Consider the following 16,508-nt stretch of genomic DNA (forward strand, 5'->3'; position numbering starts at 1 on the left):
AGGACAAAATTTATTATTGTTTTTATTTGGATGCCTGACTCCTGAGCTTACAGTTCTTAAGGCATTACTGTTCCTAGCAGAACTGTAATAAAAACCAGGTAATAATGTAATACATAACCCAGGAAATTAAAGAAATTCCATTGGGTCAGTGGATTGACTTTTCAATTTAAACCCTGAAGGATGCATGCATCATTAAAGATTTGATGTTAGGTAAGAGTACCATCCCCAGCTGGCAAAACAGATGTATCGCCATGTATTGTGGCTGATAACAATTTGCCGATCATTTTACAGTTCACTTCTGATTTTGGCAAGGCTCTTATTTCAAACTAGTCTAAACTAAGGAGAACAGAAGCAGGGATGAAAACCCCTCAGAACAGTCCCGAGATTCTCACTTAATGAAATTACACCAAAAAATACAATCCCCTGCTCCTGATCCCCAGACAGGGCAATAATTTCAGGTTTTGGTAACCCCAAGAAAAACAACCTTATGCTAGTTCCTACATGACTGCCACACGCTCCCTCTGCAGTTTGTCAGGGTGTATTTGACAAAAGCCTGCCAACAAATGTTCCAAAATTTTCCTGAATTGTGAATCCTTCTTTTTGTTTTGGGAATAAATATTTGAGGTAGAAACTAGGCCAGAGGGAACTAAATGGCCAGACTCCTACTGACTTGAGCAGAGCCAGCATCTATTCCTGTCGTACAGTGATTTTTTTTTCCCTGACTACACTAATACCGGAGGTGTTTTGGTAAAAAGTGAGCCATCTTCGGAGCAAAGCTTGGATTTTTTTTTCCCTCTCTGACCACTGCTTAAACTGCCAGTCATGAAAAGGTGGTCCGTATGTATCACTACAGTGCAATATTATAACAGAGCTAATGTTTACTGTGCAATGTTTACATGCTGTATATGACAAGGCGAAAAGGCTTTATTTCAGGAAAATGAGGTTAGAAGCTAATTTTTCTCTTATCCATAGGAAATTGCTATGAACACTCAAAGCCTGACTAAGTGATGTCTTTAATACTTGATGTATTTGTCGCTCTTTATTTTATCTTTCTTTCTTGCCTCTTTTCTTACCTATGGCTAAATATCTTTGCACCCATCCCAGGTCGTGCTGAAAGCTGTACATTCATGTGCTCAGGCTTTTGTATTGTGAAATGGTGATTTCCTTTTCTTTTTCGGGGGGTGGGGGTGGGGGTGGGGGGGTGGTCGTAGTACATCCATTTTAAAAGAAATATCTTCTTCCCTCCACTACAAATGGAAGCTTTTTGAATAAAAATATCTATTCCTGTGGCTCTGTTCTAGGCTGTCAGATTTCTGCCAAATTTCATACTAGCAGCCTCACAAGTGCTATCTGTGGCTAAGGGCTCCAGCATCTTCAGCACTTTCATGTTGACCCTTATGTTGCACAGAATCGTAGACTCATGGAAGTTTGGATTGGAAGGGCCCTTTAAAGGTCATCTGTTCCAATCCCTGTGCAATAAGCTGGGACATCCTCGGTTAGATCAGGTTGGTCAGAGCCCCATCCAACCTGACCCTGAATGTTTCCAGGGATGGGGCATCTACCACCTCTGCAGCCTGTTCCAGTGTTTTACCACCCTCACTGTAAAAAACTTCTTCCTTATATCTAATCTAGATCTACCCTCTTCTAGTTTAAAACCATTACCCCTTGTCTTATTGCTACAGGGCCTACTAAAATGTGTGTCCCATCTTTCTTATAAGTCCCCCTTTAAGTACTGAAAGGCCACAATAAGGTATTCCCGCAGCCTTCTCTTCTCCAGGCTGAACAACCCCACCTTTCCTTATAGATGAGGTGTCCATCCCTCTGATGATAATTTTTGCAGCCCTCCCCTGGACCTGCTCCAACAGGTCCATGTCTTTCCTGTACTGAGAACTCCAGAGCTGGACGCAGCACTCCAGGTGGGGTCTCACCAGAGTGGAGTAGAGGGGGAGAATCATGTCGATCGACCTGCTGGCCACGCTTCTTTTGATGCAGCCCAGGATAATGTTGGCCTTCTAGGTTGTGAGTACGTCATTGACTCATGTGCAGCTTTTCATTCTCCAGTACCCCAAATCCTTCTCATCGGGACTGCTCTCAATCCCTTCATCCCCCAGCCTCTATTGACACTGGGGATTGCCCTGACCCAGATGCAGGACCCTGTACTTGGCCTTGTGGAACCTCATGAGGTTCACATGGGCCCATTTCTCGAGCTTGTCCAGGTCGCTCTGGATGGCATCCCATCCCTCAGGAGCGATTTTTCCCTCCAAGTTTTCTTGCCCTGTACAAAATTTCTGCATGTCCTTTAACAAGATGAATATAATGCCCATCATGCCATCTGGGCTTTATTCAGGATAGCTAGTCCATATGGCATGTTTTTGCCTAACATCCCTTCCTCAATAACACTGCCTGCAGATGTTTTCCCTAGTTTTTTTTCCATCTAGTTCCTGTTTTCACTGACCTCTAAGTTCCCCTGAGCTTTTAATTTTATTTTATTTTGTTTTGTTTTCACTTTTGTTACATACAAACCATACGGGGCACATTCTGAGGAAAGTAAACAACATTGCTCCAAGGCTAATAACTTAGTTCTTTAAGTCCTGCATATAATAGAGTTATTGTGAAGTGGGAGAGGAACCCAGGGTTATGGCTTGCCAGGTGCTATGCTGGTGTGTTATCCTCATCATTTGCTGTTGCTCTGGGAGACAGTAAAACTTTTCTTGCAAGTTCTGATGTTTGGGTTTATTTTTTCCTCTTTACAGCTGCACAGCACCGGAAAAATAATGCAGGTTTAAAATACTGGGAGCAGGGACTTGCAGAGTGGGATGTAAGTGGGAAATGATATTCTGGTACAAAAAAGTTGAAAACTACAGGCTTGTGATACCTTCCCACCTTGTACCACCATTCATATGTTCCCACTGTGAAATCAGTATATTTAAACATACCTTTGATAGATACCATCATTTCTAAGTGAGAGACTTTCTGAATGTTTGAATAAAACAATGGTTCTGTGTGTTTCCCCAAGATAACGTGATCATATTCAGGAGAAAGCATTGGCAAAGCAGAACAGATTAATCCTAGATACCTAGATAATTTCTGGTTTTGGTCAGGACTAACAGTTCTGCTCTGGAAAGCTGTAACAATCCTCTTAACATCAACTACTCAGAGAATATTTACATTGTGGTGCCTAGCTGAATGTATACCTATCTATTTCCAGCAAGAAATATTTCACATAAGATCATGAGCTGTGATAATCATAGCCCAAACATTTTTTTTATCTAAAAGGCAACAAAGTTAAAACAAATCAAATAAAAAAGAAAAAAAAAAAAGATAAGGCAGACTTCTAGCTGAAAAAAATGACCAAGGAGTACAAAGCAGGATGCAGGATAAAAATTTCATGTACTGATAAGATGAGTCTAAACTCATTAAATGTTGACTTAGAGATCTATGGAAAAGAAATCCATGGTAAAATTAAGAAAAAAAATGTAATTAGCGGTAACATACTCAGTTATTCGGTTATTATGATAAAAACAATGAAAGAGACTCATCTGCATAATTCAAGCTGTACCCCTCATAATAACTGGATTGTTTCCCATGTCCTAATATTGTGCAGGTAGCTGTATTACACTACGGGCAAAATCTACATCTGTATCACTGTTCTGGCAATCATGACTCAGGAAACCACACCCTGTGTGTACCCCATGTGTTATCATGGCAGCTCTTATAGCTCAGGATCAAATAAAAGAGAGTTGGGGCCATGGCTCCCACTGACCAATATATTTATTTTGGGAGAGGCCTATTGTTAAGGAAATACTCTGCTGAACTGAGAGTGACCTTTTCTGCCTCCTCTTGGAAATGTGTTATTGCTAGCTAGCATACAAAATTAAAACCAGATATGCTCAGCTTTACATCTACTCAGTGAAACCATATATAGAGAATACATTTCTTGCTTTGCTCAGAATGATCTGCAAGAGTCCGTTAGGGAAAAAACACACATCAGATACCATTTTAAACTACCTTCTCACTTCTCCTTAAGTTTTCATGATGGAGAGGTGCTGTCACAGATGCTGATACACTTCTTGGCATTGTTTTAAATACTTAACTGATTGCGGAAAGAGTTGAATGCTCAATTTTCCTCCAAGAAACAGACTAAAGTGTAATTCTGAAAATATTAAAAGTGTATTTAAATGCACTGAATGAAAACTATAGTATATGCGGTATAAAAATTTGTGATTTAGCAACTGTTTTCTTCTGTTTCTGAAAATAGCGTAATGGAGTTAGTGAACAGAGATGCTCTATAGCCATTCTTTAGTAGTAAACATAAGTAGGTATTATATTTATACAGCCCATTCTACCTAGTTACCTGCACAAACATACAGCACTGTAACTCTGGTAAGTCAATAGCAAACAGAAAGAAAATGTTCATTCTGATACGTATCATATCTCAAATCCTTTCCATTAGCCACCTTACTGTTCTGACAGTAATGGGACTTCTCCTTTTTTGTGTCATGGTTGGTTAATCAATAAGAGACTTAACAGTAACGTAAAATTTCAGAGGCATATGGAGACTACCTATTACAGGTAACAGAGCTTTTATGGAGGCCTTTCTACCCTGACTGTACAGAAAGGTAACTTGCTTAGAGTTGCTCTGAGTCTAGATATCACAGTTATTGTGAGAACTACATTAGGCACCTACATAGAAGGCAGAATGAATGTGGCCCACGATTCCTAACAGCAGGATTTAGAGTATGACACTTCAAATTGCTCCTCTTCCCTACCAAGTTATGTTTACCAAAAAATAGCTTGTATCTCTGCAAAAATGTGATTATTATCAGATGGAAATCTAATAAGTGCAGTCTGTAAGACTAACAGGAAAGGTGTGATGATTGCATATTTTTATTAAGCTGGGCTGTGTCTTCACGGTGTTGCATCATAGAATTTTGGGTAAGGTATAACAGTATCCTCAGAATAAATAAAACCAGGGGGAAAAAAAGCCAATAAATCTGCTAATGTTAGTTTTATGTGAATGTCTTGTTCTTCACAGCTTTCAAATGGAAGGGTTGTACTGATTCTTGTGTATAAATTATGGATGTTAACAGGAGCTGCATATAACTCAGGAATGAGATAACACTTGTATTTGCTATGTAGGCCTTGTTTGCTTTCACTGTTTCAGAAGTTCTTAATCTATTTGGTTTAGTACTGCATTGCATTATCTTCAGCTTACTAGACTGGCAACCAAAAGACATCAAATGACACTAGAAAAGTATAATAATTTTTAAATGTTTTGTTTCTAAAATAATTTCCCTTGTGATCATCTGAGATCTCATTCATTATTACTTCACAGGCATTGATCCTTGTTAACAACAAAATCAGCAAAATAAGCCCGTTAGCTTTTGCTCCTCTGAAGAAACTGGAAAGGCTTTACCTGTCCAAGAACAACCTGAAGGAACTCCCAGAAAACATGCCGAAGTCTCTTCAGGAGATACGGGCTCATGAGAATGAGATCTCCAAGTTGAGGAAAGCTGTCTTTAATGGACTGAATCAAGTGATTGTCTTAGGTATGGCAACTATATAACAAAATCAGCTCAGTGTTTTTTCAAGATGTTGTTTTTAGTTCAGTCAGTGATTTTATGTAGAAAGCCAAGAAATTCTCCAATAAATTGTACCTCCAAACTAATTTTTACCTGAAGGATATAAGTACCTACACTGCAGCACAGCTCACAACCCTGTTTTGTTGGCAGAACTAGGCACCAATCCAATCAAGAGTTCAGGCATTGAAAATGGAGCTTTTCAGGGGATGAAGAGGCTCTCCTACATCCGTATCGCAGACACCAACATCACTAGCATCCCAAAAGGTAAGAAATTCAATTAATATTTCAGAGATTTGCACAGGTATAATGTAGTGACTTCCAGTCAGCTGGAGAAAAAAAATTGTTATGGAAGCCTTTTGAGTCAGTCCTTAGAGTATCCATTACTTGGCTACTTCATTTTTTGGCCAGTTGACTTTTACTGGTTTGAAAAATTTTGGTTTTCCATTATGAGAAGCTCCACAAGAAGTGCACTGTTAAAAGTAAGCCATTTTATGTTTATTTTGCTTTTCTTGTCTCACAGCTGAAATATAAAGTAGAAGAATGTTTTCATCCTCCAACCCTGGTTGGTTAGCTTGATCAACATTACACAGATGTAAACTCAGGTAGAATTAACTGAAGTTCTACACGCATAAAATCAGCCCTCTACAAGTCTGTGGGTTTGAAGCTGAACATAGTATACCTATACAAAACAGAAACATTTGTTATGTTTGAAAGTACTTAATTGCAAAGTACTACAAAATAAGAACAACTTCAATACAACTTATTAAAAAAACCCAAACAAAACAAAAAAACCCCACCAGAATGGTTCAAATCCAGAGGAAATTATATTCAATTTATTCATACTTCAGCCACCAGATTGCTTTGAAATAGCTGAAAACTTTTTGAAAGTTAAAACCAGTTGATATTTCTTTCTTCCCACATATCCTGTTTTGGATGTTCTTTTCAGGGACCTCAGATAGTTAAAATATTAAAATATTAAAATTCAAATCTTTTTTCCCAATAAAGAGAATTTGCAAACTAGTATGTGCTGTACCTAAAATAACATTACGATTATTTTACCTCATCTTTATAATCTAATTTTCTGTGGCTGTTATTTGCTGTTATTTGTTAAATATCTAGGTGCCAAATGTTTGTAGATTTATGTATGTGGATAGTCTGGCTAAAATGAAGGCTCTCCCTCTTACAGTATTATGTATCTCCCATTTACATGATCATTAAGGCTAGAATTTATATCTGAGAAGAATTTAATTTAGCTATTTTTTAAGACTTAACTGTTCTATGACGACCTTAGGAGCTTGGTCTTATTTCATGCTAAAAAAATTGTTACTAGCTTTTTTCAGTTCCAGTGAATTGTTCTTGGCCAAGACTAGTAAAAATCTTTTTGTTACTGTAAAAAAGCCTCAGTATAACACAAGTCTCTTAAAGAAAGGTAATAATCCAGTTTTATGGAAAGTAATTTGATGGTTTTCTCTCTTTCAGGCCTTCCTCCATCTCTTACTGAACTTCACCTCGATGGCAACAAAATCAGCAAAATTGATGCTGAAGGTCTGTCTGGACTCACCAACTTGGCAAAGTAAGAATTGATTTCTACTTTTCACATTAAATATTAATTGAAATTGTAACCACCACATACACAATTAGAAAACATCATTCTATGCTTCATGAGCTTTTTCATCACTGAAGCAGTACAAACTCAGCAGAAAAAGCTTCTAAGGACTAGTTACTGACTTAAGAGAACAAAACATCTTTTTTTCTAACAACACTTTCCAGCTGCTTTCAGTTATGAGTGATGTATGCCCAGGACAACCGTTTCTTTGATTTTAAAAAAAAAAAAAGAAAAGAAAGAAAGATAAAGAAAGCAATTAGATTTTTTAATTATGTTATGGTTCTTTCATTGTATTTCCATCTATGGTTTATGCAGTTTTCTTGGGACACTGCAGTGCTCATGCAGTTTGCCCTGGAAACTGAAGAAGAAAGCACATGGGAACCAAAACTTCTTGCAACAGTGTTTCTTTTGTTTCTCAAGAAAGGCAAATCTGCAATGAGTCCAGGAACATGACAAATAATAATCATACAATATAAATGAAAAAGTGTCATTTCTTCAGTGATTGTACATTGCTAATCTATGACTATGTTGTTAAGTAAGTTTCTCTAACTGTATGAAAATGTAAGAATTCCCAAAGAGCAGTGATAGACATACAGAATTATTTGTGATTTAGTTCATATTAGATAGGATGCTAAAATAGTAAAGTGGGCCTTTACTACAAGATATTTTAATGTTATGATACTTTAAAATTTTTGTCTGAAAACAGAAGTGTAATTATCTAAAAGACTGTTAATCAGATTACTGGATCTAATTCCTGGATCTGCATCTTAATCATTCTGTTGTCATAATTAAGGCAGAAAACAGAAATAGAAGAAAGATTACTGAATAACAGGACTTAAGTTTATGATTATAGTAGCTTGGACTGCAATTTAGTGTGATGAAGTGTGTAGTAATTTAACATGTATTTCAAATCTGGCAATTCCAAGTGGTAAAGCTCAGAAGAGCTTTCTAGAGCTTGTAGAATAAGGCATTTCTACTCATGTTTGATTTTCAAAGTTGATCACAGATTCACCCCTGCTCAAAAAAAAAAAAGTCCATTCCTGGATTTCAATGAAAAAATAAAAAATATCATAATTAGGGGTTAGGGGACCATAAAGGAGTTATTTTTTGTGATAGAGGCTTAATATAAAATGCAACATCCTCCAGAGGAATTATAAAGAAAACTTCCAGAACCAAACCAAGGTAAGAACCGCTCAGGCAGAGAGTAATTTACTTTACTGAAGAGGGAGGTGTGGGCTGTGTCAGCTGTCATGCAGATGACAGAGTTTTTTCTGCTTTTTCACATTCACACTTGGAAAACACTGCGGGCAACAACACATGGACAATATTGTTGGAAGTCCTTCTTAAGACATAAAGTTTTATGCAGCAAGTGCTGATGGGCTACTAAAAATATCTAACCTTGGGCTGCTTCTACTGTGGCTGTACTGTACGGAGAAACAGGATACTCTGTTGATCATGGTGTGGAATTGTGGAGCTGCTCAGAGCAGGCACCGAGTTTTAAACTGCTTACTGGCCTGTGCTTAAGCAAGTAACCTAAGCATTGCCAGAAACCCTCTTTTGCAAAGTTGAATTACAGATTGGTGAGAAAGGAGTGCATTGGACATAACAGAACAGACAGATGAAGAAAGGAGGGAGCTATGGAAGAGCTCCAGGACAGCATATGGGATAAATCTAAGGGGCAGCATGCCCCTTATGCCATAGAAACAAGCTACCAAAAACCAGCTTTTATTTACACATCTGTCTTCAGGAACATCAGTACGGGGTCAGACCACTCTCCTCCTGGATCATGTCAACTCATGCTCAACAGTCTAATAGCTGCCCTAAAGCACAGTTAGACTTTCAGACCCAGTTCATTTCTCTGACTGTGTTAGGGTGTTTTGATGGTCCACACAAGAGCTTGGTGTAGATCTGCTCATTCTCTTCTGAATTCTTGAGTTTTAGTAGACTGACAATATTTGTCCTTTTTGTTTGTTTGTTTTCCTTGTAAAATTATTCTTAAGTCTTTCAAAAATCTTCATATAGTGCTACAGTGGGGAAAAAAAAATCATCTCATGAATGTAAACTGAGCAAAGATTTTGCTGGCTTCATGCAGGAATGAGCTCCACAGGAGGATATACACATTACACAACTGATGTTACTAATGTCTATATCCTATTAAAGCTTACTGAAAAGATCTAGGTCCATACAGTGGGAGTTGTGTCAAACCCAAAATAACGATGCTGTTGACCAGCATGAAGTTTGTTAAAAGAAAAGTGGAAATAGGCCAGCGGGGATGTTTAGGACAAAAGAAAGTGAAAAAATATTTGATAATTTATTTAATTTTCAGGTGTGTTTTTGATTAGGCTCTTCGATGATTTAGAACACTGACTAGATAAAAAGAAATACTGGAAAAATGTTACCTATTCAGTAATACAAAAGAAAGTATTATGTCAACATATTAAGCAAGAGTAATTTTTTTCAAATTCTTCCCTTTTTTCCCCCCATGGGAAAAGAGAGATGAAGACCATAGTCTTTCCTAACACTCTTAATCGCCCTGTATTTCACACACTAATATTGACTTATTTAAGTTGTAAACATAGCCCTGAACGACTGGGACTTTGTAACACATTTAGATGAGCTGTAATTACATATCATTTCATTGCTTGTGGGAGTTAGATCCACTTTTCTACAGACAATTTTACTCTTTCCCTAAAAGAGTTTTGCTACATGAGCTAATGCAGAGTAGGATCTTGTCCGTCCATACGCCATGTAAAGGGGTTGCGTTTCCTTCATCAGACCAATATGAAAGTCAGACCTGCTTTTTTTCATGCTGGTCTCCCTAAGTGTGACACATTTGCTTGTAGACTTGCATATATAGCAAGCATATATTTAGACAGGTGTCAACAAAGGATTTATAGCCTTCTGCTGAATTTTTTTTTCCCAGTTCATTTAAAGACATTCACTATGAGCACCCATCACTGCAGTCCTTTGTAGACATTCTGTAGATCTTCAGAACAAATTGCTCTGTAGGATCAAATCCCCCAAGCTTTCCTAAACCTTGATGTACTCTACTCAACAAGAATTTTGTTCTCTTTTAAATGAAAGGTGTTCCTGACCAAATTCTAGCAAAGATATGAGATACTGTGAACTGATTTCTGAGTGAAATAAATCCTTGTTGATGTGGGAGATCTTGTTAAGCTCTCCTTTGTCATTTAATAGTTTGCAATTTTTGAATTAGTATGATGTGACTATTTGTATTATATATAATACTAGTTAACAGGACCTTTCTTTGACTGTTTATTATTAAAAGGATAGTCCTAAAATGCGCTTCTATTCTTTGACAGCATTATTTCTGGACACATTTCTGCCTTAAAGATCAAACAAGAATTTTTAGTTCTATGATTGTATACTAGGTCCAAATTTTGACTCTTGAAGCTGACACAAGCAACAAAGAATTACAGGTAGTAGATTACTGTGAATAAGACTTTCCTTAAAAGTACTCATCCATAGCAAATTATTTTATCACAAGGATTCTGATTACCTATATTAAATTCTTTAATTGATTCAGTTATTAATAAATCTGAGCATTTCCCCCTCAAAATTTAAAAAGATTGCTTAAAGAAAAAAGATAAAACAAACTAGATGAAGTAGGTTTAGCCTTTATAGAACTAATTTTGTCAAAGGACAACACTCCTGATGATGACAACTCCTTCAGAATTACCAGTGAGTTCCTTACTGTAACACAGAGCATTGTAACTTATGAGAGTCTCTTGAAAAAAGTCTGTAGTGTGGTAATTGCAAACCAAAATAGTATTAACACAGAATACACAGATAGAACCAGATTTTTGAAGTTGGACATAAATTGTGCTAGTAAACTCCCAATGTGGGTGTATAAAACAGGAAGAATGATTTTGTGATGAAAGCTCTGGACTGAAACCCAGGAGAAATGTGTACATCCTTCTCCTGCGTCCTGCTAAACAAATCATTACATGTGACTCAGCTCCTGTTTCCAGGCTGTAACATGGCTCTAACAACATAAGTATCTCAGAAGGATGTGGTGAAGGTTTAAACTTAACAGTTCTGGTCACCCTGGGTTATGTAGTTTGACAAAGAAAGTTACAGCCAGTGCTCCTAAAGCCATGCAAGAAACTCTTATTCAGCTTTTAAAGAAAGGCTGGTGTCTTCGGAGGTAAGCAGTACATATTTACAGTGGGATTAGTCATATAACTAATGAAAGTATGCATTACCATGGACACAAGTTGAATGATACCATGATAATTACGATAGTTCATATCGGATGTCAAACTTATTTAAATATGTTTAACTGAATTAGTTCTCCGTGGTGACTCTGTACCTCATGCATAATTGTGAAAATTAGTGTGGTCTGATCTACAACAGTAGTGTAGAGAAATAATCAACCTAAGAAAGATGGTTATGTGGGACAGTGTAACTTTTTTTTTTTTCTTCAGATTGGGTCTCAGCTTCAACAGTATTTCTTCAGTTGAAAATGGCTCTCTTAACAATGTACCTCATCTGAGAGAGCTCCATTTGAACAACAATGAACTTGTCAGAGTACCCAGTGGGCTGGGCGAACACAAATATATCCAGGTAAAGTTTATCATACTGCCTCAGAGAGCAAGTTGAAAGATTCTGATATTTGTGTGGTTATTCAGTCTTGAACAGAAACATATACTGTATTTGTGCAAAAGGTAACTTTATGCAAGTTCCATAAACTATTGAATAAGCATGGAAATGTTGCATACATACATACAAACTCTTGTGATTTTTGTGTCATGTCACTATGGAGGTGTATAGATCTGGAGGTGTGCAGTCATTATCTCCGTGTGTCTGAGGGGACGTATGAAATATGAGAGTATTTGTGTCTTTTGATTTCCTCTTTACTCAAAAAAATGCTTTCGAAGAACTTTTCTTCTGTTGATTTTTTTTTCAATTCTACTCAGAGACATTTTGCAACCTTTCCCAAGAACCTTCCCTTTGGTATCTCACAAAGCTGTGCCTTCAGAAGGGCAAAGAGACGCAACATGCATTTCACATCAGCAGTATTTTTGAGGTCTGTGTGGCTGGATAGCTAGAAATATGGCCTCTTGGAAACAATTAAAATCTGTCTTTGCTTGGACTAAGATTTTGCAGGAAAGCAATCTCCCAAAGAATGAAGACTCCCAAATGTAAATCACCACTTGCATGTAGCTTGGGAAAATTAATCAGAAATGGTGACTCCGGAGCAAAGTAATATTCATCAGCTCTTTTAAATCATCATTAGTAATTACTTTGGCTCCAAGTCCCGTGCAGTTGCACTCATGAGGGTGAACGCATTAGAGCTGGAGAGAAACCAATTAGCACCAAATACATTCTTTATATACAGCACATGCTTCTGAACCACAGCACGGTATTAATAATTCCACAACTTTGACTTCTGTTTTGGTTACAGTATGATCAAACGATAGTAATGTTATTAGATTGCCTTGCATGGTTTCTGCTCTTTCTGTAGAAATTATTTCTAATTGGATAGACTCTAGATATTTCAAAAGGTAAGCAGAATTAAGCATTCATTTGGAAAAAAAGATATATTGTTACTCTGTATAACATTGCACAATACACACCAAGTATTTGACATCAAAATGTTTATCTTATTTGCCACGATAGCCCTATGACTCACTTCTGTACTTCTACGCTTTTCAGGTGGTCTATCTTCATAACAACAAAATTGCTTCAATTGGTATCAACGACTTTTGCCCTCTTGGCTACAACACCAAAAAAGCTAGCTATTCCGGTGTGAGTCTCTTCAGCAACCCTGTGCAGTACTGGGAAATCCAGCCCTCTGCTTTCCGATGTATCCATGAACGTTCTGCAGTACAGATTGGAAATTACAAATAGATGTCTAAAGAAGGGGTTCTATTGTGTTTCAGCTAAAGTACCTGTTGTGATAGGCCTGTTCAAAAAGTTGTTGCTAACAATTATTGCCAAATACCAGAAACTTCACTTTAAGGTGGAGACGATCCATTGATGTAGAATAAATGAATCATTACAGATGTACAAGGTCAAGCATACCATCAAAAAGAATTGCCAACTGTGCTTTAAACTGACTTATTTCAGCCTTCTTTTCCAGCATGCTTTCTGTGGTATTTTTCAGTTTGCTGAATGCTACAGGTTTTCAGATTCCACTGTATATGAGATTCGGAGTAAATATTTGTCAAGCTATGATATAAAAAAAAAAAGATAGTGATTGAGGTTATTTTTATAGCCACACACAAGAAAAAAATAGCAGAGGGAAAAAAGACTCTCAAATCATCTTGAGACTTGAGAAGGTGAGAGTTACCTCCTTCAAATTTATTTCAAGCCCTGGAGGTTTAAAAATATCCACTATAACACTAAGCTAATTCTGAATGTATCTATTTAGCAGAGGCAAATAAAGTTGTTGCTAATGTCATTATTCCTGGAAAAATAAAATAAATTCTTATTGTACACATAGTTCTTTAAAGTTTGCCATTCTTCTAGAACAATGCTATTCAGGATTAGCCTAACATATTCCTACTGAACAAAATAATGAGTAGTCTGCAGTATAAAACCTGTAACCTATATCTGGAGCTCAATGACTAAATTTCTCTGGGGGAAATCCCTCTCACCTTAGTCACAAGAGCAGTTTTAATGACTTCAGTGAGACTGCCTTGCAGTGTATGGTATTAGGGTTTAGTCATTGGTATCAATCCATGTATATATCTAAACCAAAAATAATAGCAGTTCACTGTTCACTTGTTCTGCATTGTACATTTGTCAGCATCCTTTACAGTTTTTGTTTTTTAAACAACGTTTTTAACTGTCAAGTAGAGATATGCAGGCTCCCCATCTGATGAATTTGTGAAATTTAGATTATAAGCAAAATCATAAGTATAGCAAAAAATGAAGTGAAATAACTGCAAGGCCTAGCTGGACATTGCTGCAACATCATTCGTAGAAGTACCTTCTTAGAGTGATTTGAAGCCCTCTGCAAATTGGGATACTTCAACCCATACCAGTGGGTAGCAAGCACATCAAAGGTAGGCTGCACATTTCTACTGTCAATCTACAAAGCTAAACATATACTCAATAAAAATGTCACCTTGAAAGAATCTTCTGCAGCCTCTTAATACTCCAAGGTCAATCTCTCTAATTTGTAAAACTTATATGTCATTTATATTAAAGAATAATGTAATACAGGCAAACTCCAAAGTGTTTGTCTTTATTTTCTGTTTTGATAGCCTAACATAGTGTGTCAGAACTTTGATTATGATTAAGTCTTGAAAATTGCCCATCTTTGGCATGGTGATAGCTAAAGTAAGAGCAAGTGGCGTGACATTTTCTTGCCTCAAGAAACATTTTCATGTCTAACATGCATAGGTATTTTTTTCTAGAAAATTAATACATTCTTTTTATAGCTGTCATTTATTCACGTAGTAAATAATTGTAAATTATTATGAATCACTAAGGCCATTACACAGAAAAAACATGTCTGCACTCATTAGCTATCTTCTTCATATAGTAGCCAATGATTTCCCCCATTTGTACCTGATTTTTTTTCTGCGTTTCACATTTTTTGTGTTATTTTAAAATAAAACTAACAGTATATGATATCATTCCATCACTGGAGGGAAAACCCTGCAGAAAATCAGAAGTTAGGTTTTTTTTCCTTTTGGCTCTTGGTTGGATATCTGCTATTCAGAGGGAGACTTCACGCAGAAAGCTAAGCACAAGCATTGTCTTAGCTTGAATAACTCCACAGGTTAGTATGTACACAGTTCAAATTAGCAGATACAGGTACAATTTACAGGAAGAGATTTATATAATAAATAATAACAATTACTAATTACATAAAACTTCATAGAAACATATACACAAACTTCCCATTTCTCCTACCACAGCTTTAAAATCTCTCCATACTAAGGCTTTTCTATCCACCCAGAAGCAACTTTAAGTCCAGAAGAAAATATATGAGCCTGGTCTTCCTCTGTAATACTCATGGTATGTCCCATGCCAAACTTGCTGCCCTCTGTCCTAAAGCACAAGCTATTCCACATAAAATACATTCCCTGCTAACAACCAAAAGCTGCAAAGATAACAGGACTTTCCTGATTCCCAGTCCTGTGCAATAAAAATAGAATAAGCAAATCCTATAACACGAGACCTCAGCAAGATCATGACAAATTCGAAAGGTAAACACACTGTTGGTTTTCCATAAATTGTGCAACCATATCTACAATGTCTGACTGACAGGACCCTATTGACACACTGCATCTGCAAAGACTTCAAAGCAGTGGGAAGCCCAATAATTTTAAAACTGCTTTTCATATAAATACAAAACAGATGGCTCTTCCAGTTTAAAAAAAAAAAAAAATGGAAAGGAAAGAAAGGAATAAAGAAAAAACTCAAACAAACTATGAACAGTTATGTAGATAGAAATAAGAGAGCTAAAGCAGAAAGCCTTTAGATGCAACAGTGCATCTCTGATCCCTCCATAAACTACGAAGATGGTAAACAGTCACAACTGTAGGACTCAAACACATAAAGGAATAAACCCCTTGTTTCCTGGTGCAGCCTAAACCATCTTATCTTTTCCTGCATCCCTGGGCCACAGAGGGGTCACTGCAGGCAAGGGTATGACCACCTCTTGGGTGTGAGAATAGACTCTCCTAGGGAGCCTGAAACAAAACATAACTTAATAATTGGAAAATTCAAGCTGGTGGGAACAAGGGATATGAGAATAAAAAGGTGTACTGAGAGATCCTCAGCTCCAAGAATGATGGAAGAATTTAACTGACATAAAAAGACTTCTTTTTTCTTCCACTGAATATAAAATTATAAAAAATCCAAACTGAAATAATCACACTTGCTTGCTTCTGCTTTTAAAACCAATTTACTAATAATATATTTTAAATTCTTTTTGTTATAAAGAAGACAGAATAATAAAATTAAAGACAACAATGTATTTTCTGCCTTCTTAAATTAATAATGCCTATGATCCATTGCACTACTTAGGAACGTGTCTGAGTAAATGTTTGGACTTCCCTTTTTCCTGTTTAAAGAGCTTTTCGGAATTATGGCCGGCATTTTCTGCTACTTTTTGATATCTAAATGCATAATTTTTCCTCTAGTCATGAATTTTATTAAAGTGTTAATTAAAATCCCTGTAACTGGTTTTCAGCTAAAGAAAACAGTCCCTTCTAATTTCTACTGTATTGACTAAATAATTTGGAAATGAAAATTATGTCTTGAAGAAGCGATGTTTCTTTAAGTTTTTGCTGCAGTTTCATGGCAACACTGTAAACTTATTCTTTTGCTTTTGTAGT

The 16,508-nt window shown here is 36.7% G+C and overlaps 1 protein-coding gene across 1 annotated transcript in view; it reads left to right on the forward strand.

Moving 5' to 3' along the window:
* The window catches only part of DCN (decorin), a 41,384-nt gene extending 26,997 nt beyond the window's left edge, over positions 1-14,387 (forward strand). Inside the window, exons 4-8 of the mRNA XM_075080669.1 lie at positions 5,336-5,549; positions 5,733-5,846; positions 7,062-7,155; positions 11,637-11,775; positions 12,868-14,387. Coding sequence (XP_074936770.1) covers positions 5,336-5,549; positions 5,733-5,846; positions 7,062-7,155; positions 11,637-11,775; positions 12,868-13,062 — 756 coding nt within the window. The 3' untranslated portion in view covers positions 13,063-14,387. The remainder of the gene's footprint in view (positions 1-5,335; positions 5,550-5,732; positions 5,847-7,061; positions 7,156-11,636; positions 11,776-12,867) is intronic.
* Positions 14,388-16,508: the final 2,121 nt, after the last annotated feature.

This window comes from Phalacrocorax aristotelis, chromosome 1, assembly GCF_949628215.1.
Source record: "Phalacrocorax aristotelis chromosome 1, bGulAri2.1, whole genome shotgun sequence".
In the NCBI taxonomy this organism is placed as follows: Eukaryota; Metazoa; Chordata; class Aves; order Suliformes; family Phalacrocoracidae; genus Phalacrocorax; species Phalacrocorax aristotelis.